The 25,600-nt window shown below is 43.6% G+C and overlaps 1 protein-coding gene across 1 annotated transcript; it reads right to left on the bottom strand.

Annotated features, from left to right (window-relative positions):
• Positions 1-5,437: 5,437 nt before the first annotated feature.
• Positions 5,438-25,108, bottom strand: LOC149305026 (proteasome subunit beta type-2). Its single transcript, XM_089478845.1, has 6 exons — positions 24,928-25,108; positions 20,909-21,031; positions 19,302-19,372; positions 8,288-8,450; positions 6,869-6,918; positions 5,438-5,659 (listed from the first exon to the last, which is right to left on the bottom strand). The coding sequence occupies exons 1-6, from the start codon at positions 25,016-25,018 to the stop codon at positions 5,552-5,554; spliced, it is 606 nt and encodes a 201-aa protein (XP_089334971.1). The 5' UTR covers positions 25,019-25,108; the 3' UTR covers positions 5,438-5,551.
• Positions 25,109-25,600: the final 492 nt, after the last annotated feature.

A 25,600-nucleotide genomic window follows, 5' to 3' on the forward strand; every position in this document is an offset into this window, starting at 1 on the left:
TTTGAACACATTGGAATGCATTGTGCAATGAGAGTCCCATTGCCCAACAGCCCATTTCCTGTGTCATGGCGGAGTTTTAAGGCGAACAAGAGTAAAATGGCATTGATCAGAACGGTTAAGAAATGAGAAGAAGACTAGGAAAGGGAAGGGCAGCTATGAAAGACCTAGACAAGATCCTGAACAGCAAAGCTATGAGACTGAATACCAAAGTTAGGATCAGCCAAGCCATGTATGGATGTGGGAGCTGGACAGCGAAGAAGGTGGATAGGAAGAAAATCAACCCATTTGAAATGTAGGGCTGGAGAAGAATGATAAGGATACCATGGACAACCCAAAAGACATACAAATGGGTCCTAGAACAGATTAAGCTTGAACTTTCCCTGGAAACCATACTTCAGCCACCTCAGGAGAAAACATCATTCATTCAAAAGGCAATGATGGTAGGAAAGGTAGAAGGCAGTAGGATGAGAGGAAGACCACACTCCAGATGAATAGACCCAACCAGGGAGGTCAGAGGCCTGAATTTGCAGGACCAAAGCACCGCAATGGAGGACAGGGGTTCTTGGAGATGTCTCATCCACAAAGTCGCCATGAGTCGAGGTCAACTCAAAGGCAGTTAACAACAGCAACAAACTTACATGTCAATGTGGCCACGAATCTCCCCTGGGTTTTATTCTGAATTTCAAGGTGGTACATCTTGTTATGTCCAATACCTTGGATAGCTCCTTTACAGCTCAGGCTAAAACCCAGAGTAGGTTCATTGCATCACTGATATGGGAGCCACCAAACACTAGTAGGGGCTACACTGGATATCTCTTGGGGTCTCTTCCAACTCTATAATTTTATAAGGGTGAATTGCAACAACACACCAGGTCCATCCAGGGAGGGAGCAGAAACAGAACTAGGCCTTTGTGGTCATTGCACAATAGAGTCAGCAGTGTCCCAATGCACCACATGTCTGGATGCATGTATCTTGATGTCCATTTGGACACATTGGAACACATATTGCAATGAGAATCCCATTGCCCAATAGAACATCTTGCATGCTGCCCTCTTGTGCACTATTTCACTAGCATGGTTGCACATCATGTTAGTGATATCACTCTAAATGTTCCACATCATAATCTCAGGTTGCAGCATCTCAGTTATTTGCAATTTGTCTCCAAGCTCTGACTGACAAATGCGATCCCCCTCTTGAAACATAAAATCATACCATTCTTTTTATAATCGCAGCTTCCATTCCTTTTTCTTGCTGCATGGATCGATCCAGCTTCACCTCCCAGTCCTGAAGGCTGCTTTTACACTCGGGTCGCAGTTCCCTGCGATAAGAAACACAACCGTCTCAGAAAATGGAAAGTGACATTTTTAAGCCGTTTGGTTCGGCGCTAATGTGCCATTAGGTAGTTATCCAATAAGTGTATTCGTGTAGCTTAACTCAAGCCAGCTGTCCGAGGAAATGCATGCATCTCAAGGTGGAGGGTTCCCCCCTTCCCCACTTCTCCCCGTTTTGTTTTTCTTGTTTGAAAATGAAAAGGCCCATTCTGGCATTACAAGTATCAGCGACTTCCTGAACGGCTAATTTTGTTAACAAAGATTTAGACAAGACAAGGCCGTTGTTCAGGCTTTATATCAAAAACATTTCTGGCTGGCAAAAAAGAAACAGTATTGTAGGTGCAGGAGGTTGGGTTTGTGTTTGTGAGGAGCCTTCGGGGCATTCAGCCCCTTCCCTGAACGATCGGGTTTCATTGATAAATTAAGTGTCTTCTAACCCTTTTATTAAGGGGGGCGGCAGACATGTCAATCATTATTGCATGAAGGAACAATTCATTTCCAATTTTATTTTATTTTTATTTTATTTATTCTATTTTCCAGTTTTTTTAAATGGGTAAAATGCAAAAGTTTTAATGCATTTTTTCAATGACTTCTTTTTTTGTTGATGTTTTCTATTGCGCAGTTACAAATGTGTGAGTCGAGCTTATGCATTGGTTTGCATGGTTGCACCCCTTTCCACAGATTTATAGGGAAATCCTGTGTCTGTACAAGAAGTTTTTTTTTAATTCAAAAAATATTAATAAGAAAGGAAAGCCTGTGATAGGTTTGCCTCAGGGTTGCTGTGAGCAGGACACAACTCCAAGCCACACAACAAGAACGTGTCCATGGCAAAATGGCATGTGGTCCTCCAGAGTCTTGTCATCATTTTGTGTCCGTCTATGGCAGTGATTTCGAAACTTTGGTCCTCCAGGTGTTTTGGACTTTTCATCTCTCAGAAGCCCCTGCCAGCTTGGCCAGCAGTCAGGAATCCTGGGAGATGAAGTCCAAAACATCTGGAAACCCAAAGTCTGGGAATCACTGGTCTACATAGGGTCACAGCCCAGACCTTTCTGGAATCCGTCCTTTGCTCTCTATTCAGTATGGAATGGCTTCGATGGCGAAGGTCTTCAGTACCTCCATAGTATGTGGTTTTGGTCACTTCAGGAGGAACGATATACATATCACTTCTGCAGCAATCTAAAAGAGACATGTGCTAAGGTTAAATCTCACCTGCGTATGCCACTAACAGGTTGCCAGTCATTGACTATCGGCCAATATCTGGTTAGAAATGTGAGAACAAATCTATTGAAGACTCACACTCCTGTATGACAAGTACAGATATCCTTTCTTGCTACTTGTTTTTGCTATATATATAACCATCAACATTAACGCACATGGATCAGATATTTGGATTCATTAAGAGCCAGTGAAAGGTGTCATTATTCCCTTCCCGCTTGTTCCCTATTCTGTGCTTTATCCTCATAGGTTGCATGGAGGCAGGCTAAGACTACCCTTGGTTTAGAACAAGGGTGGGCAGTGTGCATTTTGTGGTTTAAACGCAGTCCCTGAGCCCTGTATTTGCAGGGCCTGAAGCCCCCCAAGCCACCAGAATTCCCCGACTGCTGGCAATTTTTGCCTACCGAAATGTGGAGCAATCTTGAATTGCAGGCATATTTGATCACCCTCTTCCTCTTCTCAGATTATACCATCCCATTTTGGAATATTTTCTTCCCGCTTAACCCCCCCAAATCCATCACAGCTAGCCATTCTGGCAAGTTGACAATAGCAAGAGCAAGCGCAAGTACATTTCTATACTGCTTATTATCCTAGACGCCCCGCCTGGAGTAACAGAAATGGTTGCTTGAGCCAGCAAGTCAATCTCTATTAACCATGCATGAGCTATGTACAGTATAGTAACATATTTCTTTAGCATCATTTATTCTGCGTGAAAAGAGGTATGTCCAGGAACAAAGTAATTGAAAGATGGCATCTCCATCTCTGGCTCACATCACAAAATACCAATCTTGTGTATGCAGAAGGATGCTAGGCCCATAACTTTTATATACTGGCAAACATTTATTTACTTGTTTCATTTCCTTCCTTCCAAGTTGTTCTTGAGTCAGTTCTGGGTTGTTGTTAAGTTAATCCAAATAATTAAGAAACACTATTAATATTCCTTCCCCCCCCCCACAATGAAAACCAGGAAAGCCCTTTAAAATTGCTTTCCAAACAAAGCGTTTCCCGTATGGATCTGCCCTGGAGGGCTCAACTAATTCTTTTGTTCTGTGGCTTAATTTAGTGCCCTTGTTTTCTTCCGAGAGATTGCTTCTGTAACCTCTTCCAGCGCATCCTCTCATATCAGCCGCAGTCGGGGGAGATCCAGTGTTCGGTTCTTTGCCCTGAGGCAGAGCATATGCTCCGTTCTAACCTAAACTCCAACCAGTCTGTTTAGGGATGGGATCATTAATATACATGTGCCCATCACCTGCCTGCAAAGGACGGACCATAAAATCGACATGCACACAGAAAGAGAGCTAATATCCCATCGTATTCCCAGGGTGCCAGTGATCGCTCACAATGGAAAGCATCACAGAGTTTGGATGGGAGGGACTTGATCTTTGTTTTTTCTTTAAAACAAGCACAAGCCGTCTTCCAATTGTGGCACTGCTAAATGCATTTTCTGCTTGATGCGCGCAAAAAAGGGAACGACAGCCTCCCGCACATCACTGTGTCTTCTGGATGTTTCACAACATGTGAAAAAGCAGTCGAGATCAGCAATGAAATTAATTAGAGAGAAGGTCTATTAAAGGGGGGACATTAATGCAACACGAAGGGGAGGGAACCGTGCCAAATGGCGGCAGCGGCGGGTATAAGCATTGCAAATCGGTCAGCCTCAGCTGCTGTTTGAAGACGAGCTGCTTGCTTGGTCTTACTCTTTTTCACAGATGTACAGGGAAATCCTAAGTCTATACAATAAAGAAGTCCTAGAGAAGATGCTCTGAACCAACTGCTGAATGGTCCATCAATACTTGTGTAAGTCCCATGGATTCAATGGATCTGCTCTAGTGGAGACGAGCAACACAATTTAGCTCATAGAAAACTACCAACCAGAGGCCAACTGAGATATTTTGCTTCCCCAACTAAAAGATAAGATGGTGGCTCCATCCATGTAGGTCTAAGTGTTGAGAGGGAAAGAGATATATATTAGTGTATTGCAACTGTTCTGGAATATCTGCACTCAATGTTAGTACCTCATTCAAAGTAATTGGGTACAAAGTGCCCAATAGGTCAGAACCCCAGGTTCTTGGAGGTCAGCTTCTCCCAGGATTGACCTCACTGGGATTGAAGATTGGCTGGAGACCCCCATAACAGGGCAGTTTGTGGGACATACACACTTGGCAGGGGCTTTTCCATGATGGCACCCTCCAGCAGTGTCTGGGTGATTCTCCACATTGTCATGGAGTTGCCAGCTAAAACTGTATGTATTTTTATGTGCTTTCAAGGGCATGGGGTTGCACATCGGTCTTGTGTATTTTGAGTTCAGTGATATTTGTAATTTGGGGGTTTAATTGTACGTATGTGCACTTCATGGAAGGTCTTAGCTGCCCTGGGGCCATATAAGAAGGCATGGGATGACAATTAAGTGAAGAAGAGCGTCAATAAAAGAGTCTTTAAGAGGTGAAAATGGTAGCCATCTCTGAAGTGAGATTATTCTCTTATAGCAATCTCCAAAAAGAGATTATTCTCTTATAGCAATTATTCCTATTTCATCAATATTTGAATGATATCGACTGCTGCCATCACTTTGTTTTTGTCGTAAATAATTGAAAAACTTGAAAGATTCCACCCCAGAAAGGCAACAAGCTAGGAAGAAGTAAGGAGTAAGGCATACAGACACACACACAGCTTGCCTTGCAAAAGAAAGTAAATCTCCCACCAAAATAATTATTTGAATGGCAAGGAGATAACATCTTAGTATGAAACTAATTTGCTGTGGGACAAATGGCACCACAAAGACCTGGCAAAGAATGTGTTGGGTGGGTGAGATTGCATGTGGATAACATTACTGAATTCATTCTAAGGCTGTCTTGCGCTTCAACCGGCTGCTCAGAAGGAAGAGGAAAAGTATTGTAGGAGTCAATCTTTATTTGTATTCGCAGAACGCAATACATGAGCAATGGATTTCCAACAAGTACAAAAAGCCAAAAACGAGGTGGGAAGGGGAAAGTGCAGACTGTGTTCAGGCCACTGATTTTAGGAGGGGAATGTTGGTGACTTCATGGATGCCGTCTTTATCGATGAACCGAGCGTTGAAGGAAGGCAAATTCAGGATGAAGCGTTTCTGGAGCTGTTGAAATGAGAGTTATTTCCTTAATATTGTTGAACTGCTTTTTCATTATTTTTAACGTTATTGATAAATAGATAAGATAACTGAATTTTCAGGGGGGATCGTAACAGGGGAGCTTTCTGAGAACTTTAAAAGGTCCTCCTCTTGGTATTTCAAATTGGCTCATTTCTGCTTTTCTTGGGACCTGTTTAGTCAGCAGAAAGGATGTCCCTGCTTCACTGCTAGAATGATGGATGGAAGTATTAGGTTCAGCACTCTGTGTCTGAAAAAGTTACTTTTTGGGCTACAGTCCTGAGAATCCTCAGGCAGCAGCCATGTTGGCTGAAGGAATCAGGGATTTGGGGTTCCCAAAACTAATTTTCCAAGAACTAACATTTGTCCTAATTCTTCACTTGCATCTATCCCTCATGGTGCAAATAAGCCAGTGTGGTGTGATGGTTGAGTGTTGGATGAGGAAACCCACTGGGTGCCCCTGGGCAAGTCACACTCTTTCAGCCTGAGAGGAAAGTAATAGAAAACACCCTCAATCTGGCCAGGATAACCCTAAGATAGGGTTGATGTAAGTCAACTCTCTAAATTTAAATAGACTGAAAACATATTATAAAAGATGTATATAAAGAATGTAATCGGTCACCCCTCTTATCTTCCCTTCACCAAATTGAAGATGTCTAGCTCCTTCAACCTTTCCAAAAATGTTTTCTTCTCCATACCTCTTTATCATCCTTGCTGCCCTTCTCTGAACCTGTTCTAACTTGTCTCTATCTTTCTTAAAATGAGACATCCAGAACTGAATGCAGGACTCCAGATGATTAATTCCCAAAGCCATAAAGAGCATCTTGAATTCAGATCAGATGCATACAGGCCTCACACATGTTTGATACCCTCCCCCACTATCAAAGTATCAAACAGATGAATCAGACTTGAACCCTCCAGTCAGAAAAAATGATGCAGAAAAACAGGTTATAAGTATTAAATATAGAAGAACCTTTTTGTTTTTTAAATGTTACAGTCTGGAAAACATAAAGGAAACTAAGTGAGGGGAACAGGAAGGCTTATTCCCCAGTAGCAAATTTCACATCTGGTTGTTCTGTATTCATTTCTCCTCCTGGTAAAGAAGGACAGAAGATGCAACAGTAGAAGGGCAGGGGTGTGCCAGGCCAGACAAAGGGAACCAAACATGAGTCTCTTGGGCCGAGGCGGGTCACTTACCTCTTCCAGACATTTCTTGAGAACCTCTATGGCTTCTTCACGGGTGATACCTGGGAAGGAAAAGAGAGAGAGAGAGAGAGAGAGAACCACAGACAGCTTTGATTAGCAGCTCCAAGTCTCCAGGCCCTCCAAGAAAACCCTCTTTATGAAGTTTGAACAGCTTTTCAGTCGCACACAAAGGAATGAGAGCCTCTTTTCCCAGCTCCACGGAAACTCATTCCACATGTCTGAAGGATCACCTGTGCCCCGGCTCTCTTGCCCAACGAGGCGTCCCAAATTGATTCGTTCCACCACGAGGGGAAGCCCGGCAGGATCCTGCCTCCCACGGCCAGGGGCTCGGGCTCTCGAAGGGCCCGGACATCTCCGCCTTCTTGAGCTGATTATGGGTCTAAATCAGCTCCATCTGTCCGAGGTCGGCTGCAAATCACTCAAAGGGGAGCACTGGAGGGAGTGAAGGGGGGAAACTGGGCTCCCAGCACTGTGTTCCCTGTCAGGCGTTCGCTTTTAACAATGGAAACGGCACGTGTGCAAAGTGGCCCAGCTATTTTCAAGCATCAAGAGTAAAAAAAAAGGTTTGCCCACACTGGGGCCAGCAAACTGTGACAAAGCATTATGTATTTGTGAGGAGGGGGAAGCATAGTTCTTCTTCCATTAACAATTATTTGAGTGGAGGAAAGAGCTATAGAAAAGTGAAGACAGACAAGGATCTTACAGATGCAAAGCAGCTTCGGAGCGGCTTGAAAATTACCACTTGAACCTGTTTCCTTTCATGAAAAGATACTCCAATACATTGTTGAGCAGAAACACTCAGAAATATTCAGCGTTTGTCCTCAATTATGAATTGTGACACTTTAGTATTGGGTTTGAGGTATCAAGCTCAGATCCATACTTTGGATGTGAGACTGCCATTCTAATCTGGGGATTAGGGATGCTTCAACTTTATTGGCATTTTGGTTGTTTTTGCAGAATCTGGCTGTGAAATCACACAGACCTCAGCTGTCAAATATAGCCAGATACCCCTGCTTCCTGTGCCTCAACAAGCGAGGATTGAAAAATATTTAAAACACAATTTCACCATGACCCCCGCTTTTTTTTCCAGGCTTATCCCTGATGCAATAGCCTTGATTGTAGAGTTTGTGAGAAACCTTACAAAATGGCTTCTATTGTTCATGGTCCAAAGGAGAGAGAAAGAGGAATTCAGAACTCCAAAATCTTGTCCCCAGAAACCCAAGAAAATCTGTCGTCATGCCCAAATTTTCCAAAATTGGGGCCCACTCACTCACACATCGCCAAGCCTGTCTTTTATAGCTTTAAGGACCAGGTTAAAACACACACACGCGCGCACGCACACCCCAAAAACAAAAGAGGAATTAAGTCAGGATCCTCAAGATCCCCTGGGACAAACAGGTCGCAACTTACCTGGTTTGTAGTAGCGGTCAAGGATGCTGAGTGTTAGGAATGCCCCATAACCGTGGGCTGCAAAGGGAGCCTTTGCCAAGGAAGCAAGGTAGTCCATGTAGTAGAGGGCAGGCCCGTCATGTTCATCATAGCCGGCCAAGAGGAGGTTGACATGATAGGGAGTCTGCAATGAAGAAAAAGAGAAAGGAGTCAGAATCTTTATTTGGATATATCAGGCAGGCCTGCAAATGGCATCAATATTCTGCATTCATAGAAGCTTAGAGGCTCTGGGGTCAGCTCCTGCTCCATATTCCAGCCCCTTCTAAAACATACCTGTTGATGGGGCCCATTCACACTAGATAATTATACTACACTGGTGCCTCGGGTTACGAAATTAATTCGTTCCGCCATTCCTTTCGTAACCCGAAAATTTCGTAACCCGAAAAGGCTTTCCGTTAGCACTGGAAAGCCTATAGCTGCACTTTGCATTTGAATTTCGCGCCGAAATGAATTTCGTAACCCGAAAAATATTTCGTAACCCGGAACAGTTTTTTCCAATCCAACTTTTTCGTATCCCGGAAATTTCGTAACGTGATCATTTCGTATCCCGAGGCACCACTGTACTAGGATTCTATTTTGACCACCATTCTATGGAATCTTGGGATTTCTAGTTCGGTGAGGCACTGGAATTGTCTGACTGAGGATTCCAACTTATCCAACTGAGCAGTCCTCTTTTCCAGTGGCTCATGTTGGTTTATGATGTGTCCCATGTGGCATGGTGGGTTCAGAAAATACAAAGTGAACAAAATTAACCCTTCTGCCAACCCGAAAATTCAATACACTGGAACTCCCAGGGGACCAGTAGACATCCCACAATTCAGCTCCATTAAAAAAAAAATCACCATGAGGAGCACTAATGGAAACACAGACACACATCTTTTTCAGATTTAAACCAAAAAGCAAACAAGATTTCTTTCCGATATGGCTATGCACAGACTTGGTTTTGTTTGGTTCATGTTCCCCTGCCTTTAACCCACTATAATAAGATTTTAAAAAATAATAATAATAAATATAATTAAGTGGTAAACCTCTAAATCAGGAAAAAGATTTCCTTTCAAAAGGAAGCAACACGGAGTAATGTCGGAAGGGGTTTTTCCTAGATGGGAAGCGGCTCCCCAACTCCAGCCTGACTGATTTAATTAGGCTGCATTAACACTCCCTGATTTATGCCTAAGGATCTTACACATCCAGAAGCTGGCAAATCGAAGCTGTGCTGTAATTGGAGAATCGGGTTCCGGGCCACAAACATGGCTTCGAAACACCAACTTTTTTTAATCTGAGTCAGTGCCAGATGTCAAAGCATACATACATAAATGATGTGCAAGCTAACTAGACCCAGGCAGCTGTGTGACAACTTGAACAGGAATGCTTTGTTTGATTCGGGCCACCGCAGAGGATGGTTCAGGTCATCCCAAAATTTTATATCCTACTATTTTCAACTGTTTGGGGGCAGGAGGTGCATGCACAGGGATCTGAACTTCACATTATTACGACATGTACCCAGTGCAGGTCTTTTGGGGACGGAGGGTAACATGATCTTGTTAACGTGCACCAGTTAGCAGTTCAGCTGCAACAGGTTGCACTAACACAAGCTCCAAGGCAGCAGAATGGGAATGGAACTCTGCAAAGATGCACAAACTCCTGAACTTAGGGCCCATGGCACATTTATACACACAAAAACCCAAACCAAAAAAACACCAAACTGCTCTCTCTATGCTATGGAGAGACCCAGAGATCAGCCTCTCTAGGGCAGTTTGTGGCATGTTACTACAAGCTTCTGGCAAGGTTGTGTAGAAACATGTCTCCTGTTACTCACAGCTGCATCCCAAATTAATATTTCACAAATTAATGAACTTAGGGTCCTATGAGACTGCAGCCATGGAAGCAAGGACCACTTTCTCCACCAGAATTCAGAACCCAGGGTCAGAATCCTGTTGTTGAAGATTTCTATCAAATACAAATTGTCAGCATTTGGTTCAAGGTTGTGGAAGTGGAGCTGCGCACCTGTGTTGTTGTGCATAAGCATTGAGTCATGCAATGCCACCATTCAAAACACATGGGTTGCTTCACCAATGTCTTATTTTGCACACAGAACACTGTGCTTCACAATCCTGATGTGAGATTCTGGTCCTATTCCTGCAACCTTCCCATTAAGTTTTGCTGGTTGAGATAGAAGTGTAAATTTATAGCGCTTTATAAATAAAGGTTAATAATAATAATAATAATAATAATAATAATAATAATTCTTGTTCTAGGTGGGACTGGAGCATCGAAATGCACACCAACAAGCTGTGAATCAGGTGCAAAATGGCACAGCTACTCCAACAAATGTCATGGTAGAGAAAGATTTGAGCAGAGATTAAACAATAGCTACAGGTTTGAAATGCTTGGGACCACAAGTGTTTTGTATTTTTGAATTATCCGTATATACATAATGAGGTATCTTGGAGACGGGACTCAAGTCTAAACACAAAATTCATTTCTGTTCCATATACACTTTATACACATGGCCTGGAGGTAATTTTATACAAAGTATTTTAAATAATGTTGTGTGTGAAACTAAGTTTGTGTACTACGAACCAACAGAAAACAAAGGTGTTCTGTAAACCCAACTCAAAGGTCATTATGGATTTTAGAGTCATACAATTAATACTAAACTTTTTGCTGTTTCATTTATAAAATAGAGCTTCACTTAAGGCATGGCTGGTTTTAAAAGGACAGTTAAACAAAGTACCGTAGAAAATAATATCACATTATTCTTAGTAAAAAAAAAAGACATTTGTGTGTGTAACAGGGTGGGGACTAATGTCTTTCACTGTTCAATGTAAGACGACGGCCGTGATTGGGAAGAGCGTGAAATTTTTCTACCTTTGCAGCTGGAGGGAACTGTGTGTGAAAACGACACACAACAAACAACAACAACAACAACACAATCAAATCAGCAATGGGGAGATTGAGAGGCGGTGTGACATCTGGCGGAAACCAAGCCACAGAGGAGGGAAGATGCAATGAGCACAAGGAAGGCATCCTACTGTGCATGGACAACGTGAGAGGAACTGACAGACCCCCCTCTTTGGACCCAGGCCAGGTTGTGCCACCTATAATTAAGTGTATCGATGTAAGGAGACACACTTTAATGGGGAAGTGTTAAGCATGGGTGCGTACAGGGGTGGGAGATACTGCAAGGCTGTGCACAAAAGAGAGCTGTCTTTACATTCCTAGCAGATGCTGCCCTGGGTGGGTGGGTGCATTGAGACAATCCAGAGGCTCTGCTGTGTATTGTACAAAACTTGGGCACATCCATATACATAAATATAGGGCCCTTGGTATCCATTGGGGTTTGGTTCCAGACCCCCCCCCCTGCCATGGATATTCAAATCTGTGAAGGTTCAAGTCCCATTAAATACAATGAATAGTAACATATGAAACAGTAAAACCAAGGTTTGCTTTTTGGAATTTATATATTTTCTTTGAATATTTTAAAGCTGTGGATGCTTGAATCCGTGGATATGGACGGTCAACTGTGTATGTTTGTGTGTGTATACACACATAACATTAACATCATCTTCATCATCATCATCACCACCACCACCACCACCATTCTTGTAAATGGTCCTTTATAGTATCATAGAACCTTAGAGGTCCAAAACACACTGCAGAAATCCCCTTTCTCTGGGAATTGTAGTTTTGTGAGACATTTACCCTTCTCTGTCAGAGGGGTCTGGTGCCACAACAAACTACAATTCCCAGGATCCCCTGGCACTGAGCCAGGGCAGTTAAAGTAGTCTCGAACTGGATTATTTCTGCAGTGTGTTTTGGACCTTAGCGGACCTGGCTGTTTCATTTCACGTAAAAAGCTGTACTGAAAGATACTGAACTGCTCTTAGTTTTGTGGTGTAGGAACCTATCCGTATTCTTTCTGGGTTATCTCTAGCTCTGGTCCCCGATTTTCTGTTAATGAAGTAATGCTTCTGAACACATCTACTTTGTTAACTGACGTATACCATTTCTTAATCTGTGAAACCAAATCTGTGAAAAGATGCAGAGAGGTCTGTGCCCAAACTTGAACAGCCGACGTTCAAACACATTTAACACTGAGAGGATTCTGTTTCCATGAGTGAAATTGCAATGCTACAGATCCAAAAGCATTCCCTTCCCAAATTGCCCACTTTCTTGCCTCTGGCTCCACAGAACATCAAAAGTCAAAGAGGGAAAAAAATCATGCTGAAATTTCCCCCTTAATCGGTCATGGGGAAAGTTTGCAGAGCAGCTTTCCACATGATCCACTCAATATCCTTTTTTTAAAACGTGGGGGGCTCTAACCAACTGAGAGCCTTCAGGCTGGATTCCCCACCCCCAAAATAGAAAGTTCCTATGGTTCCCCCACAACCTTCCAATGTTAATGGACCAATAGTGATCAAATCCCCACCATCTCACCCCAAATAAGTACTTTTCCCATCTAAAAAGGCCTTTCCAAGCCACTATTTGGCTTAGGGTTTTGTCTTAAATACAAAAATACTGGCCAAGAGTGAGGAGTCTGGGAACTGAGCCCCCAAAATTGGGGAACCATTGCATTAGAGCCATAGTTTCAAGCCTTCACAAATGTGGGATACACTCCTAACCCAAACATGCTTTTGGGTATCCATTTAACAGTTCCCACCGTATTATCTGTCTCCAGTCTAAATAATCCACTATTTTAAGATCAATGCATATGTTTTTAAATAACCCATAAGATAATGCGATCTATCCATAAGAAACAAAGGGGGGAATGGATAAGGATTGTTGGCAGCACTGTTTTGGAATCTCATTGTGGAAGAAAGGCAGGATATAAATTTTTGGAATTATTATTATTAGTAGTAGTAGTAGTAGTATTTCCTCACCTTGCTATCAAATCAAAAGGTAGCACTAAAGACAGGAATTTCTGTCTTTGGCATTAAATGTAATCTAGAAATTACAACTCAGAGTAAGCTACTCTGGAGTTGCTTTTCTCTACAGGATCAACTGGCATCTGAAATCTTGGTAGCTTTCAGGTTGTCATATCTTAAATCTTCTCACTGGAATTTACTATCATATATTACTTCAAAAATGTAAGGCACATGCTACTCCCCATCATTGGATTATGGAAACACCACCATCTTTGTATCTGTGTCTCTGTTCACTTTCAAACTGACAGGTGTTCAACCACATGGCATTTATTATTACATGGAATAATGCTCCTCAGAGAACAAAGAGACTCTGGACCAATCCATAGTTTGACAATTCAGAAAGCCTTCAGGACTGTGTCCTCTTTCCCCACAATATCTGGAGATAATTTTAGTTTAAAGCGTTACATCTACATCAAAATCTCCATTAACTACACTTGGCAATAAATTAGTTGGCATTAAATTACTTTCCAAGTAGAACTGAAAGCAAATTTGCAAGCTGATTTGGCTCTCACTAGGGTCCAAGCTTCTATAACCACAATGTTGGCTTTAAGTCATGCGAATATACTGTATCTGGAGCAATGCAGAGCAACCGACACATGCACTTTGAGAAGTAAAAGGTCTGATTTAGAGCATTTAGATCCGTAGAAATGGGGAAATTAAGATTGCACATTATCACCTTGTATGACTGGGCAGCCAAAACAGCCTACACATTTTTGAGCAGTTCCAAAGACTTGCTTGGCTGATGCACAGTTCAAGGCAGGAGGGCAGGGGAATGAACACATTAAAGAAAGCCTCTCACAGCTACTTAAGTTGCCTGCCTAATGGCAGCCAGTAAAAAGAATCCATTGAGGTTTTGACCTATAAAGCTCAGTCCCAGGCTATTTGAAGGACTGTATCTTCCCCATGGAGCCTTTAAGATCTCCACGTCCATCTATCCCACTCCTTGGGCAAGTATAGTAGGTGGTAATGCTGGAGAAGGCCTTCTCTATGGCTGACCCAACACTTTGGAGCTCAGGGATCTTAGGATGGCTTTTTCTTTGTCTTCTTTTCAGTGGGAGGTTAGGACCTTTCTCTTCCAGCAAGCCTTTGGAATAAGTGATTTTGCATTAGCAATTTGAGTGTAAGATGCTTTCTCCATCTCATCCTATCTACCAAATGGTGTACCCAGCTTACCAAGGAGAGGAGCAGACGCAGCATGAGACAGAGAGTATGGTTATCACCATACCCTTTTGCAAAATTTCAAAATGGGAAAAGCAAGTCGTGTATTTCGAAACGGTCATTGTGCCTGGCTTTAGCTGAAAGCTCACAAGCCATGACACAACCATGGTGCTCAGTAGTCTCATGGTTGGAATTATAGCTGAGTGATCATGGTGCCAGAATCTGCCCTTTAAAAAAAACACATCACACTTTTTAAAAACACATACACACCTGCTCCTAAATCTTCAAAGCCCCTCAACAGCATCACATTACTCTGTCAGCATCCTGATGAACGGCTATCTGAACCCTGCAGGGCCAAAACAGCTCCAAGTTTCGAAGAACAAGGGCAGCTCTGTACAGATTTTTTTAAAAGGGCTTGTATGATTTCGATGAATATCAGAGCAATCAACTTTGCCGACCCAACTTCCAAAAGCCTCGCCTAACACGTGCCTCTCCCCACAGGCAAATTTCTGGAGCTTTATAGCCCTACCTCACCAGAGACCCTTGGATCTTGCGCCACTTTCATGGGTACAAAGGCAGAAAACATGATTCTGCCCTTCTGAGCCCTCAGCCCTGAGGGCAATCAGTTATGAGACACATTTTAAAACGTCTTGTGATTCGAATCACGTGTCCAAAGGGGGCTCAATCAGGGGCATCCTCACTCTATGGCAATTATCACAGAGACTGCTGCCTCTGGATGGAAAGCGATTCCCAGGCTGACAAGAGGCTCTGGTTTGGGAGAATTCAAGGAAATCTAGACAGTTGTACCCATGGGAGAGTCTGCCTACCTGGCTTCTTGCAGAGTTTTAAAGGAGACAGCAAGAAGCCATGGAAAGTGGGTTCCCACAAGAACGGCTCATCCTTGTTTAATTCAGAGAGCCTGACTTGGTTGGTACTGAGGTCCATCATGGCACCAACCAAACCAGAGCCCTCCGGATGTTGTTGGACTGCAACTCTCGTCAACCTTAGCCAGCATATTCCATGGCAAAGAACGCTAGGCGATACAATCCAACAACAGTTCATTGACTGCTAGCTAATGGCTCTTCAGATTTCTTTCTGTGCAATGGACATTTTCTGTTATTGTGCTGGTAGTCTTGTTTTGCTTAAACTTGGTTCAATCCACTGGATGCTATCATCAAGTGGCTTTGGCAGTCTTCACAGTCAGAAACTTGGGATACACATAGATGTTTTTCAACCAATAACTACTCCTACAGTATAAAAAGTGACTTCCCCTTTTTCCCCAACCTGTATTTTTAAATGTTTTCCATTTAAATTATCATTTTGTTGTTATTGTTGTTAACTCTTTCTTACGTTTCTCCCTTTCTTTTTCCTGGTATGATGACCCTTCCACTACAAGCTGACCATGCAAGCCTGCTTTTAATGTGCCCCAAAGAAGGGCTGAACTTGTATTAGAATAAATTAAAATCAGAATTAAAAACGTCTCCTGATTTTAAGAAGTGACTTCTGGGGCATCTTGGAACAGCTCAGAAAATGGAAGGCCATTCTTCAAAGTGTGTGTGTGTGTGGGGGGGGGGGGTATTATCCAATGTCAAGAGTTCTGCATCTAGAATGAAAGCATTTCTGTCATTTCATGCAAATACAGAGTGAAGTGACATTCAAAGAGAAGATGGAAGTCTCCTCCCCACCCCACCAAGTGGCACAACCATGGTGTCAAAGTGCACCGTTTGCTGGAGGGGCCCTGCCATCTGCAAGAGCACAAGGTTTCATCTCCGGTAAATAAACACATCTGCCTCTGCCAGTGCCCTCCCTGCTGGGTGGCCCATCTGGAGCAGGTAAGCTAGAAGGCAAAGCCAGTCATGGAAAGAGGAAAGCAGGGGGAAGAGGAGAAGCAGCCAGGATCAGGCCTCAAGGGACCTGGCACACAGAGGAAGGAGGAGGAGGCGGCATGCATCCCATCACGTTGCATCCTGAAAGCCCCCTTCCTTTTGCCAAGTGGCATGTTAATGTTGCCCTCATTAGTAAGGATGCTCCAAGCCAGTGTCACCTGGGCCATCTGCTTCAAAGTTCATGTGACCTTGTGGCACTGTGTAAGGGAGGCGACAGTCTACCTTGGAAGAGGCTGAGAGGAGAAAGCTTAGCAACTATCTGTGTATGGAGGGGGAAACCCAAATCCCAATGTCCCCCCTACAGCCTGCTCAGGAGAAACTGAAAATCTTCCCTATCACCATCAGACAAAAACAGCAATGAACTGCTCTCCAAAGACTGCAGCCTCTTCCATCTCCCCTATACTTAAGACCCAAATCTACTCTTTTACAAACGTACTTTCACATGCATTTATAGAGAACATCAGACCAGGGTCATGTAAGTCAGGCTTAAATGCTCACTTAACACAGAGAGGGAAAAAAGAACTATACTGTGGCCATTTGGCCAGGCATTTCTCCAAACAAAAAAGGTATAAACTACTAATTTTATAGAACTGTAATGGAGACGTAAAAGACTGAGAGTTAAGAACTAACATCTATATCAAAATTTCTGTCGCAACTAGAAAAGCCCCACTGAATCCATGGGGGCTTGGGAAAGACAAAATTAAGGTATGTTTCATTTGATTCAGTTGGGCTACTCTAGGTGAGAATAAATAATAGATGGGCCAGAAATGTTAACTGTTTTGAAACAGTGATCTTAAATTCAATATCATATTCCATTAATCAGCAGCCTCTCATACTGGTTTAAAGCTGCCAGTGGTAGAACACAAAAGGCTGCATTAAAAAACAGACATACATCCATGTAAAATCATATACATCATCCAGCCAAACTGCCTCATCCCCATCACAGACTGTCCTGCTACAAAAAGGATGGTGCCCAGCCTCAGGTGATGGTCAGCAAACAGGCAATGGAGGCAGAAGTGACTGGGAAATGCTCATGGGCTGGGAAAGCCAGAGAAGGAAGCACTCCTCTTGACAGTTCCTCACAAAAGAGCTAAGAAAATACAGTTGCTGTGTTACATCTTTTGTGTGTATGCATGTAGAGACACCCACCCCCTGCTCAGCTTCATATGATATTGACGTAACGTTTCATGTTCAGTTTCGACAAAAGGAGCTTGTTTGGCTCAGCACATCAAACAACTTCACTTGACTAAACTGTTTGTGGAAAGAGATTAAACGGAATCTGCACATTTGCATGAGAAATGAAGGCCTTATCTCAAGTTGTTTTTTTTAAAGAGGGGGCTTAAATCCTCCCTTCTGTTTGGGGTGGGGGAGAAATCCTTCATTATGGAATTAACAGTACAACAACTTCAAGAAACCCTGTTATGTGTATTTACCAATCCATTAAACTAAATGCAACAAGCTGATTTACAGCTAGAACAGGGGTATGGGGTGAGTGCTTCTAAGCACCCAGCAAGAGACAAGTCATAAGTGCCGGTCACATTTTGCTTGTTGGATTGCACATCATGCGGTTCTGACTGACCACCTAGTGCAGGGGTGGGCAAACTGGGGCCTGAGGCCAATGCAGTTTTGCCCCTAAATGCCCCCACATGTCCCAAATCTGGGGAATCACTATCAGACGTTGTTGTTGTTGTTTTTGCTGTGTGCCTTTATGTAATTTCTGACTTATGGCAACCCTAAGGCAAACCTATCACAGCGTTTCCTTGGCAGAATTTGGCTTTGCCTTCTTCTGAGGCTGAGATAATGTCACTTGCCCAAGTTCACCCAGCAGGTTTTCATGGCCGAGTGGGGATTTGAACCCTGGTTTCCGAGTGCCCTAGTCCAACATTCAAACCATTACACCATGATGGCTGCCACTTATCAGATGACACCAGGCTTTCTGGATGAATAGCCTGACCCAGTACGACAGGGTACCTCTATGCATAAATTCTTACGTTGGCATAATATCCAGTTATTCCAGTATAATTCACCAATAAAATTCCTGCCTGAGCCAGAACAACCAGTGGTGAGGAATTCTGAGCAATGTGATCCAACAAAAGCTGGAGGACTGCACCTAACCTACTCCAGTCCACAAAGACTTGTGTTGAGAGGTTTTCCCAACCCCACCTGGAAGTGTCAGAGGTGGGACCTTCTGCATGTAAAGCATGGACTCTAGTATTAAGCCAGGCCCTGTTCCAAAATATCTTAACACTGAGACAACAAGCCTTTCCAAAGTAAGAGGCAACCATGACTGGTCACATGTCATTTCCATTTTTACTAGGTTTTCTGCCCTGCAGCACTGAGTCACGAGGTGGCACATGTCTATATGTATTTTATTTTTCTAAAGAAAGGATAAATCAAGAATCATACCAAAAAGAGCTGAGTGAAAGCTGATGGAGGAAGAAGCAAGAGAAGGGTAAAAGTACAAAAGCGTTAGTTGTATTTCTACATTAACCTGGGCAACCATAATGCTCTTTGGCTCAGAGCAAGCGTAATGTGGCAATTCATTACTTTCTAATCAAATCAAATAATAAAATAATACACGAGCTTGGAATGCAAGGAGGACTTGCAGAATATCAAAGGGGCAAGTTTCCATTCCCTTCTGGAACAGCTCCTCCCCAAACAAGACTCTCTTGGATCAAGAGACCCTTTGGGGTATGAAGTAGCCAATTCTCCCTCCCCACAGCAATCCTCTACAGCCCTACAATGGAAAGTCACTGGTTCTCCTGAACAAAGTGAGTTTTAGGGGAGCAGAGGTGGCTATGGGCAAGAATGTGTTTGTTTTCTTCCTTCCATAAATGCTCTAAGTTGTCTTAAACCACACCTATGGTATGAAGGGCAAACCAACGAATCCGCATCTTCAAGGTATTAGGAAATAGCGCAGGTGGCACACCCAAAGAACTACCTTTTGAGCAAGTACCAAGAGATTTAGCAAGAGAGAATTAGGCTTATGAAAGCTGCCTGACTTACCCGACTCCTCAGATAGTCTGCTAGATTCCGGCGTGTGAAATTGGCAGCCGCAGTCGGAGACAGCTCATATCCTGGCATTAAGAAGTGGACATTATTGTTAACATTCTATGGCAAATCAAAACTTGTTCCAGAAAATCTCAAATCGTACGGCAATTTCTACTCCTTATACAGATAGCACAGAAAAGGATTTGTCTCATTTCTTGTACAAGTACAGTCGCCCCTCTGTTTTTGCAAGCCTGAAATCTGCATCGCTTGGCCAGTTGCGGGCAGCAAACGGAGGGGGACAAAATGGGATGCGCACAGACGCACGCTGCCATTCAAGTCAATGGAGCTTGAATATTGGTGAATCTCCATTTTTGCAAGGGGGGGGACACGGATCCCCACAAAAACAGAGGGGCGACTGTACTTATAATCAGGGCTGGATGTATTCCCCAAAACACATAGGGAAAAAAAGCCTCTGCAGTTTTACCTGTGGGTAAGGAAAGTGTAGCTCATTGGCTACATATGGTCCCTTGGTCTCCCCACTCCTTTGGCTACTTGTGGGATGTGGGGGTCAACTTCATTTTTGATTGCTCCATTCTCCTTTAGGCCAAAGAGAAGACTTTTTCTACTGACTTCGGGGAAACGTCTCTCTTGGGCTAAAACGGTTCAGGAGAGACGCCACCCAATACCTTGGGAAAAATATCATTTTCTGTGGGGGTATGATGAGCCCCCCCCCCTGCGAATAAGGTCTCTAACCCATGAGATATTTCCATCTCAATGCCTATTATTATTATTATTATTATTATTATTATTATTAACCTTTATTTCATAGAATCATAGAATCGTAGAGTTGGAAGAGACCACTAGGGCCATCCAGTCCAACCCCCTGCAATGCAGGATATCCAAATCAAAGCATCCCCGACAGATGGCCATCCAGCCTCTGTTTAAAGACCTCCAAGGAAGGAGACTCTATCACCCTTCGAGGGAGTTTGTTCCACTGTGGAACAGCCCTTACTGTCAGGAAGTTCCTCCTAATGTTGAGGTAGAATCTCTTTTCCTGGAGCTTGCATCCATTGTTCCGGGTTCTGTTCTCTGGAGCAGCAAAAAATAAGCTTGCTCCCTCCTCAATATGACATCCCTTCAAATATTTAAACAGGGCTTAAATTTACACAGCGCTGTACATACAATCTTTTTAATTAGATGGTTCCCTGCCCTCAGGCTTACAATCTAAAAAGACATGACACAAAGGGAGAAGCGAATGGTGGTGGGGAAGGGGATCAGGTACAACAGTTCTTCTCTACCTCCAATGCCTGGACCAAGGGAGATGGACTGGAGGGAGGGCTTGGCTTCTTAATGGATGGTTAAAAGGAGGCATCCTGGGGCAGGGAGCAGAGGGTACGAGTAGGAATGTAAGGAGAAAGAAGTTCAGATAAGTAAGGATGGTCCAGTACTTGGAGGGCTTTGAAAGTCAACAACAAAAGCTTGTACTGGATGCGGAAGGGGAAGGGAAGCCAATGTCCCTGTTTTGGCACGACTACTACATACAAAGAAATCCTAGACTCCTAGATGCTGTCCTGTTCACGCAGCCAACATCAATATCATCACAGTCAACACGAGAAACTCACCGTTCCTCATTTTGTAGAGCTGTACATTTTTCTGGATGTATTCTGCGAACTGGACAGTGTCGCCAGCCTCTCCGACACAAAGGAGCAAGATTTTCTCACTCATCTTGAACATCTTGTCATGATCTAAATCAGCGAAGAGAGAAGAGAAATACAGCCTAGTATCAGCATAAAGTTCAGACAGAACAAGAGAGAAAGGAACCATGATTCTTCCAGTTGGGATCAGAGTCTTTACATTGTGAAGTTAGGAGTAAGATTTTATGGCAAATACAAGGGTAAAGAACTTTGGACACATGAGGAGCAATTATAGAACAGAAGGTGGTAACTTATTAAATTCATATCTTTGAGCTTGCATATCAGTGTTTTTGGGGTACTGAAAATTATTAAATCTACTAGACTTAGTAAAAAAATGGCAGATTATTTAGTAACACTAATAAAAGGATACAGCAGAGAAAAGTCCAAAAGCCCCAACTACAATTTGGAAAAGCTAAGTACAGTATTAACTGAAGTAGGATAAAAAGTAGAAAGTGATTAAAATCATTAAGCTATATCACTCTCTAGTCCTGTTTTAAAGTTATTAAAAGCTGTAGTTACTTACCACTTTGATAGATAATTTAAGGAAATCTACTCTATTGGGGGCACTGATGATCATCCCAATCTTTATTTTATCCTTTGCTTTCATTAACTGGATATAGCTAAATGTAGGTATTTGTTTATCCAGGAGCAACTTGTCTCTTTGGGTAAAACAGCTCTCTCTCGCTCTCTCTCTGTATTTTCAAAATCTCCACATCGGTATTTCGCTTTCATTTTCTGTTTAGAAAACACAACTGAATAATCTTCCCTGGAGGATATGTTGAAAAGCTTCTGATATGTCATAATCCTTTAATAGGATTAGATGACTATTCCGCAGTTGTTAAAGTGCTTTAAAAAAGCCAAACTTCTGCATTGAGGAGTTTAGGACCATTGAGCACAGAGGTCCTCATTGAGATTTTGTTACAATGCAGGAGTCTACAGTCCAAAACACACTGCGGAAAATAATCCAGTTTGAGGCCGCTTTAACTGCCCCGGCTCAATGCTAGGGAATTCTGGGAACTGTATTTTGCGAGACATTTAGCCTTCTCTGCCAGAAAGCTCTGGTGTCACAATAAAGTGCAGCTCCCAGGATTCTCTAGCACTGAGCCAGGGAAGTTAAAAGCAGTCTCAAACTGGATTGTATTTTATTTCTGCAGCGTGTTTTGGGACCTTCATTGTCAGTTTTCTCTGAGCATAAAGTGAGTTTGTACTTAAAACACAGGTAAGCAATACTAGGTCTTCAAACAGAGGCTGGATGGCCATCTGTCGGCGATGCTTTGATTTGGATTTCCTGCATGGCAGAATGGGGTTGGACTGGATGGCCCTTGGGGTCTCTTCCAACTCTAGGATTCTATGCACCTGCACTGCAGAAATCATGCAGTTTGACGCTGCCTTAATTGACCTGGCTCAACGCTATGGGATTCTGGGATTTGTAGTTTGGGTGAGATTTTTTAGCCTTCTCTGTCAGAGAGCTCTGGTGCCAAAAGAGATCTCTCTACATACATATCACATTGTGAAAATGTGCAGACAGCATACCGGAGACTTAGATCTTGTAGATTGGTTGATGGAAGTCTCCTCTTTCTCCATCCATTTTACCACTTTCTTGGGAAAAATTACCTAGGATTGTTTTTGGTGGGGTTTTTTGGGCTATGAGGCCATGTTCTAGAAGAGTTTCTTCCTGATGTTTCGCCAGCATCTGTGGCTGGCATCTTCAGAGAATGCTGGCATGGAAGACAGTTGGGTGTATGTATGTGTATATATATATACACACACACACACACACACTGTGTGACCCTGGGTAGGGAGGAGTGATGCTGGAGAAACGTCAGGAATAAACTGTTCTAGAACATGGCCGCATAGCCCCCAAAATCCACAAAAAACTATGGATGCCGGCCATGAAAACCTTCGATTTCATACCTAGGATTGGTCTGATCTGTCTTTTTTGCTCAGTTCAATTTTGCTTTTCCTTAGTTATATCCCCCCACCGACTCTTAACTTCAGTTCACCTTGAGTGTTGTAAACTCTCCGAAGTTAATGTTTCCTTTCTTCCAAAACGTTGTGAGTATTTTAAAGGTTCACATGAACATCAATATACACATACTTGTTCCCTACCATGAGCTCTGAGCCTATTTCTCAATGAAGATGTGAAGCCTGGAGGACAGGGGAAATCATAGGACAGGAAGCTAGAGCCCGTACAGACAGGCCAAAATAAAGCTGCTTTGGGTCACTTTGGAGGTATGCTGTTTAAATGATGGCCAGAAGCCATGCCAAAGCCACGATCCAGCCCCAAGGACTGGTGTGCAGCTTTGGTGCAGCTTCTGGCCTCGTAAGATGCGCGTGTCATTTAAACAGCATACCTCCAAAGTGACCCGAAGCAGCTTTATTTTGGCCTGTCTGTACAGGCCCTTAAATTAAAAGATGTACCACAACACAAGCCTTCTTCCCAAGCCTTGTTTTGTGGGACTCTTGGGGAGTGTCAGAAACTTTATATTTTGGGAAGCTTCTTAAAACAAGGCCCTCCTCATTCTAGGATTAGCGAAGGAAGTAACAGTAAGTGCCGAGGGTTTAGGGATGTGTAGAGAAGGCATGAGGGAGGGTTAAAGCGTTGATATGAAGGAAGGATAGTGGTATGAGAGGTGGAAGATAGAAAGAAAGAAAGAGTTTAGGAGTAAAGAAGATAAAGTTTAATGATAGGAAGGTTCCAGAGAAGGAAAATATATGTTTAAACTCGGTAAAGACAGGTAATGGCGTGATATTGGGGAAGGTGAAAGGCTGGAGGAAGAAGTGGATGGAATAGAAAACAGGTAAGTAAAGGATTGGTATCTATTAATTTAAGGGTGTTCAAGAGATTTGATTGTGTGGTTTTATTGCTTTTGTTATTGATTTTGACACGTATTAGATATTAATTATGTTTTAGATATTAAATACTAAGTCTCTCCATGATGGTTGTGGAAGAGATCCATGAAGAGCCTGCTCCCCCTGGAAAGAAACCCCCCAACTTTCCCAAGCACAGTCTATGTAACCTTAGCATGAATATAATGACAACAGAGAGCAATAGATCAAAGCCCAGCCTGGCTGGAGGCAGATCTCAGGCATTAAGATCCAAAACACACTGCAGAAACAATCCTATTTGAGACCACTGTAACTGCCTTGGCTCAATGCTAGGGAATTCTGGGAAGTGTCGTTTCGTGCGACATTGAGTCTTCTCTGTCAGAGAGAGAGAGAGAGCACTCTGGTGCCACAATAAACTATAGCTCCCAGGATTCCATAACACTGAGCCAGGGCAGTTAAAGCACTCTCAAACTGGATTATTTCCCAGAAGCCCCCAAAACATGGAATCCTGGGAAGAATTCTAGCTCCCAGAAGCCCCCTAAAAGCATGGAATCCTGGGAAGAATTCTAGCTCCCAGAAGCCCCCTAAAAGCATGGAATCCTGGGAAGAATTCTAGCTCCCAGAAGCCCCCTAAAAGCATGGAATCCTGGGAAGAATCCTAGCTCCCAGAAGCCCCCTAAAAGCATGGAATCCTGGGAAGAATTCTAGCTCCCAGAAGCCCCCCAAAACATGGAATCATGGGAAGAATCCTAACTCCCAGAAGCCCCCCAAAACATGGAATCCTGGGAAGAATTCTAGCTCCCAGAAGCCCCCTAAAAGCATGGAATCCTGGGAAGATTCCTAGCTCCCAGAAGCCCCCCAAAACATGGAATCATGGGAAGAATCCTAACTCCCAGAAGCCCCCTAAAAGCATGGAATCCTGGGAAGAATTCTAGCTCCCAGAAGCCCCCTAAAAGCATGGAATCCTGGGAAGATTCCTAGCTCCCAGAAGCCCCCCAAAACATGGGATCCTGGGAAGAATTCCGGGAGGACTTCAACTCCCAGAAGCCCCCGCTAACTGCCTGGAAGTGTATTCCTCAGGGAAAGTAACTTCTCCAAGCGCGAGAGCCTCCACTGACCGCGCTTCATGTGGACGATGCTGGAGGCGGCGACGGTGTCTGCGGCGACGAGGACGAAGTCCGGCCCTTGGATGCCCAGCAGGTACTCCATCTTGAGGAAAGAACAGCGCGGCGCGACGGTGACACAGCGGGAGCCAGCAGAACAGAAAGCCGGCTCTCTTCCGGCGCACGGAGATGACGTCAACCGCCTCGCGAGAACTCACGCCCGCGCCGCTCTAGGCTTTCCGACTCTATGGCACGTGGCTGCAGCCTTCTATTCCTTTCCTTCCTCACGCCAGAGGAAAAGCTCCGCCCACTTGTTCCTCTCCGCCTTCAAGGCCTCGCGAGATTTAGAGCGGCTCTCGCGAGACTCTCACCAGGACAGCCCCGCCCCCTTGCCTTGCTCAATCCAAATTGACAGTTTTAACTGCTGTTGGGTTCTGGGAATTGTAGTTCTGTGACCCATATTTGCGCCTTCTCTGTCAGAGAGCTCTCTGGTGCCAAGTACAAATCTCAGGGCTCTGTCACATGGAGCCATGGCAATGAAAGCAGCAGTACCAAAGTGGATTATTTCTGCTGTGTGGAAACAGCCCTGGAAAGTGCAAATGCCTGCTTGTTGCTGTATAGACCTGAAAAGCACTAAGGTCCCAAGCACACACTGCAGGAATGAGCTTTGGCTCTGGGCCACAACAAA

This window comes from Sceloporus occidentalis, unplaced genomic scaffold (genome assembly GCF_023333645.1).
Source record: "Sceloporus occidentalis isolate IW3139 unplaced genomic scaffold, rSceOcc1.0.p SCAF_13, whole genome shotgun sequence".
Taxonomy (NCBI): Eukaryota; Metazoa; Chordata; class Lepidosauria; order Squamata; family Phrynosomatidae; genus Sceloporus; species Sceloporus occidentalis.